At 46.3% G+C, this 5,068-nt stretch overlaps 1 protein-coding gene across 1 annotated transcript; it reads right to left on the bottom strand.

The window, feature by feature from the left end:
* Positions 1–325: 325 nt before the first annotated feature.
* On the bottom strand, positions 326–4,456 carry LOC117752093 (5,6-dihydroxyindole-2-carboxylic acid oxidase-like). The gene is made up of 7 exons (XM_034569258.1): positions 3,666–4,456; positions 2,873–3,195; positions 1,565–1,769; positions 1,289–1,456; positions 1,021–1,200; positions 776–922; positions 326–677 (listed from the first exon to the last, which is right to left on the bottom strand). The coding sequence occupies exons 1-7, from the start codon at positions 4,018–4,020 to the stop codon at positions 493–495; spliced, it is 1,563 nt and encodes a 520-aa protein (XP_034425149.1). The 5' UTR covers positions 4,021–4,456; the 3' UTR covers positions 326–492.
* Positions 4,457–5,068: the final 612 nt, after the last annotated feature.

The raw sequence follows: 5,068 nt of genomic DNA, 5'->3' as shown, positions 1-5,068 counted from the left end.
TCACACTCATATTAAGCTGTCCGATACGTTAAAAAGTGTTACCAAAAAAAGTTAATAAGTTACAGAACATCGGCATTCTTTACACTTGATCACCTTTAAAATTGAAAGATAAAAACCTACAGAAGAAGGCACAACACTGCTGATACTAATGTGACATTTTAAAAGTCGGACTTTATTCTAACCCATTCTCATATTTACCAGAAATCTCAAATTTGTTTGGGGGGGGGAGTCGTACTCCTAAAGACAACTGCATGTATTCTTTACCTTTAAAGGCTAAATGAGTGATTTATGTGCATCTGGAAAAGAAAAATATTTGCATCTGCTCTATTACTTTGAAACATTGACATTTTTTTTTGATGTAAGTGCAGCATAAATAGGATTTTCAAGAATCGACACGTTCTCCCGGTGAGATTCAGGTTAAAAAAAAAACACAAAACTGAATGAGTAAAGAGAAGAGGCACAGAGGTGAAGCTTGTTTTCCAACACGCATCTTTAAACTACCGACTGGCTCTTTTCGTCGTCGTAGCGCTGGTACTGATCACTGAGCAGAGGCTGGTGGCCCTCCATCCTGGACCGGGCACGCACGGCACACGTGGTGGCGGCGAAAACGACCGCGACGACCACGAGGGCGGCGACTATTGCCATGGTGATGATTTCCGTCGTAGTGAAAGGTTGACCTAAGGAAAATAGTGGAAGTGGATGATTATGGCCCCTTGACCTCAAGGTTGAAAGCAAACCCACGTGAATTGGATGGTAATATGAGTAAAACGCGTACCTGGCCATTCGGCTTCGTAAGAGTAACCCAGATTTTCCGGGGCCATCACAAACATCTCGGCGTTCGTCACTGGAGGCCAGAAAGGCACCATGTTGTAGCCCCTGTTGTGACCAATGGGGGCGTTTTCCTCAGGGTACGTTGCTGAACCTGACAAGAAAACACAAGTTAGCCTACAAGCCCTTTATTCTAATAAGGATTGAGTTAAAGTGGCTTTTTAATGTGATTTTTTGGATTAATAAAAACACCTGGACTCTGTCTCCTCAGCCATTCGTCAAAGATGGCGTCAGTGTATGTGTGGAGCAGCACGAAGATGGGGTCGTTGGGCGAGAGGTGGGTCTGTCCCCCTGTGCCGTTCAGGAAGAGATGTGCCAGGTTGTGGAGGCTCCGGACCGCGGGGTCATAGTTCCCCTGGGGGGCGCTGTAGCCTACCAAAAACAACATGAAAAAACGACCATAAGAAAAATGTAGAAACACTCTGACAGACAGGAAAATACCTTTTTGGTGCCCGCTCACCTTCAACTGTGTTTCTGAAACTTTCAGAGGAGGTGGAGTAGTACGGCGGTGTGTCGAAAGCGTTAACCTGCAGACAGTCCGCCACATCCTGGGGCTCCGGGAGACGCTGGACCATCGGCCTGTTCACGTTCCCCGCTGGGTTCCTTCGGATGGGAGTCGTCTCCGTGTCTGGATGGAGACGGGGGAAAGGAACCAGATGACTTAGACCATCGACAAGAATAAAGAGGATCTCTGTAACATCACATGGTTAAAAAAAAGAAAGAACAGTAGCCTCACTGTTGCAGATGGTTCCCAGCGTGTCATAGTCCTCCACGCTCTCGCAGATGACCCTCCACTGGGCGAAGATGGAGTTGGGGCTCAGGGAATTCATGTCGAAACTGCTCCTGGCGCCCATCAGGTCGTCGGTGCAGATGTCACATGTGCTCCCACCGATGGCAAAGTTCCAGTAGGGCAGGGCGAAGGAGGGGTCTTGGAGCATATCCTAGTTATTGGGCAAATATACAAAGTAAAAGTTTAGTGTCTGGAATGTGATAATCGAAGTTTGCTGTCGACTTTATGTTTGTGTATTAAAATCCCCTCGGGAAATGTACCCAGAGTCTCAAAGAGATCTGTTCTTTGTGGAGACTTTATATGCAACATATTGTGTTTAGAAAAAGGAAACCACGGAATAAGTCGACAACAAGAGATTGGAATATATCAAATAATAAATAAACATGATATATATATATATTGTATTTATAAGGTTCGAGAAAAAGTGCAACGATACTGAAAGAAAATACTTCAAATAAATAAAAACCTAGTGCAAAGCCACAATTTGAGATAAATGAAACCCAATATAAGTTTGTCAATACGTTCATTCATCAAGCTACAAGGAAAATGGAATCCTTGTACCCCTATGAATCACTTCACTGTTTCCCTATGAGAAAACACTGCAAATCACCAAATCCCATTCTTAAATTCTGCAGTTTCTTGATCCCAAAAAAGCACTAATGGCTCCTAATCACTGCTCATGAATCCCTCCATTTAAGGTCTGAGCTTTCGGAACTAAAGCCTCATTTGTCTTCTCACCAGTTTCTGAGCAAAAATAATCCAGCGCATGATTAAAATACAGGCCCCCGAACCAGACAGGATTTCATTGTGGCACAACAAGGAGCTGAGACAGTTGTAGTCATCTTTGGTTGATATAGCTTCTCCTGATCTTTGCATGGAAATGAGCTCCCTGCCTCTAACTGTGCCTGCTGGTGTGTTTATTCAGTAGAGTAGTGAGGGGGGGGGGGCACTGTTATTTTCTGATAAAACGCTTAAAATTGCAATTTGCTTAGCGGTGATAAGGCATGAAACTGTGTTGCCAATTGTGATTTGCTCGCCTGTAAAGTTGTGGGGAAACAAATTACACAAAACAAACAAGAAGGGGAAACAGCAGCTTTGTTGTAGCGGGCGATTAGTCAGGGATGTAACTGGTGAATTAACAATGTGGAGGTGGCAATTACCCTCAGGCCACCACAAGGAAAATCAATTCCATTCTTTCCTTTATCCTTAAATACCAATAAGCACAGTGTCATTACTGGTTATGCAGAAGCTCACCTGCATGTCGCGCTCCAGCTGCAGCAGGTGGAACCTGTGCCAAGTCACGAACCCGGGACCCTCGTGCGAGAAGTCCACTCCCCCGAAACTCGCCTGCCCCGCGCCCAGGAACGTCTTGCTGACGGAGTAGTAGTGGGTCCAAACGAAGTAGTTGTAGATGGTGATGTTCTCGAACTGCACCGTGTTCCCGTCGGGCCCCAGGATCTCCGCGTGCCGCCGCGTGGCGATCACCAGGTCCGGGTGCACCGTGCGCTTGGCCTGGTCCAGCGCGCTCACGAACGCGCGCTTCTGGTCCGAGCTGAGCTGCATCACGTTTCTCCTCACTGGGGAGGGAGGGGAGTGATGGGGAGGAGGAGGGGGGTGGGGGATTAACTCACTCAGTCATGCGTTATTTTGTGGATCAGCTTATAATGAGCGAGGAAATGCAGAGAACGTGCGTAAAAGGCAACTTTGATCATTTCTTTCAGCAATTATAATACGTTTGTCTTGTGTTCATGGGGCATTAATCTTAATTATTATTACTATTATTTCTGGTCAAGCCTGGATAAACAGTAAACGGGCCTAAACTAGCTAAATTGGCTGGTGTGTGGGGTCCTAAAGTAGTGCTGAAGTGCCACTGAGCAAGGGCAGATAATCCTTACTAGCTCCCAAATATCTGTCAGCTGACTTTATGACAATCAAATATAATATATATGAACTAATATAATAACATCTTAAACATAACATAATACAACATCTATGAGAAGTTAATTATATAAAAAAGAAGTTCTCCAACCGGAGGACGCGCACTTACCGACAGAAACCCTCTGGTCACAGTTGGCTCCGGTCCATCCGTGCCTGCAGCGGCCGCAGTTAAAGCCGCTGAAGTTCCCATTACACTGACAAGTGCGGTTGAAGTAACGGATGGGCCACCGCTCCCGGTCGTCCCGGCCGTCGTGGGGGTACTGGGGCCCGTGCGGCCGCGCGTCAGCCGTGATGGACACGCACTGTCCGCGGGCCGTGGCGGAGCCACACAGGTCGTTGTCGAGTCCGGAGGGCGACGGGCAGCACTGTCCGCTCCCGAGCCCCACGGGGGTCACACACTCTCTGGGGAACTGAGCGACCACGACCACCGCGCCCACAAGCACCAAAACGCAGCTTTGCCACATTATCCCAAAAGAAGTCGAGTTTTACGCACAGCTGGCAACGGTTTTACCAACAGGATAGTTATCTGCCTTTATGCACTTCAGCTCAGCTTTTATTTGAAATGAACGCGCATCACCTCTGTCTACTGATGAGTGCGTTTGAAAACTTCCTCTCCCTCGCGCACAGGCCCCTGCTTCCCCAAAAGCAGCGAACCGTCGACCTTAAATACCGGATTAGCGCATGACTACCCGGATTTTCTAACTCCCGCGTGATCCCATCACATAACATCATATTTCCTACTGGGGATGGGGTGCGGGGGAGGGGGGGGGTGCACAAAGGTAGTAGGATCCGGTCATGCACAAAATTCTTCTTCTAAAGACTCACTGCACTTTTACAGCTGCCTGGATGAGATTAATTGTCAGAAAGTCTAATTCATTACACAAATGATCATGAATGAGAAATGCCTGTAGATGAACTGTAACATTTGTGAGCACAATTTAGTTTTTTTATAAACGTTTTTTAAAATAAATGTTGCCCCTGGCACACACACACACACACACATGCTTGTGCAGTGAAAACAATGAGCTTGGTGCTGGAACACACACTCTGAAATATTTCTCCCATGAACACAAATGAAACAGGAATGCACCAGATAACACAGAATGTGTCATTTTCAATATAATGATCCAGTTTAAGCCTGAAAGATTCACGTGTTTGTTCATCATCTTTTGGATCATTTGACTTCTCCAGAAGGCTTCTCTCCCCCCCCCCCCCCCCCTCTCTCTCCCACCTCCTCCTCCTCTCAGAGCTCTGAGCTGTTTTGCTATGAGTATGTGAGACATGAAGTCATGATGAAAGGCATTTATTCCACAAAAGAGGCCTCCCAGGAATGGAGAATTCTCTCTTTTATTTTGTCTTTGTTTTCTCAAATCAAACCTAATCCGATGCATCGTGGTTCAAATTTCCCTGCACAATAAACTTAAATCAGCTCAAATACAGGTGCACTAAGACGCTTTCACTTCCTCTAACAGTCAAACACTTGATATTCCTTAAGAGAGCGGGACTGATTTA

Source organism: Hippoglossus hippoglossus, chromosome 18 (assembly GCF_009819705.1).
Source record: "Hippoglossus hippoglossus isolate fHipHip1 chromosome 18, fHipHip1.pri, whole genome shotgun sequence".
Lineage (NCBI taxonomy): Eukaryota > Metazoa > Chordata > Actinopteri > Pleuronectiformes > Pleuronectidae > Hippoglossus > Hippoglossus hippoglossus.
This window is presented reverse-complemented; position numbering and strand designations above follow the sequence as displayed.

Bases quoted from the DNA above. Each gene is read 5' to 3' on its own strand.
- LOC117752093 (XM_034569258.1), bottom strand. From the start codon at position 4,020: ATGTGGCAAAGCTGCGTTTTGGTGCTTGTGGGCGCGGTGGTCGTGGTC. The intron at 923-1,020 runs GTGTTTTTATTA...TTTTCTTGTCAG, and splicing joins GCTGAGGAGACAGAGTCCAG to GTTCAGCAACGTACCCTGAG. The intron at 678-775 runs GTACGCGTTTTA...TATTTTCCTTAG, and splicing joins TTACGAAGCCGAATGGCCAG to GTCAACCTTTCACTACGACG.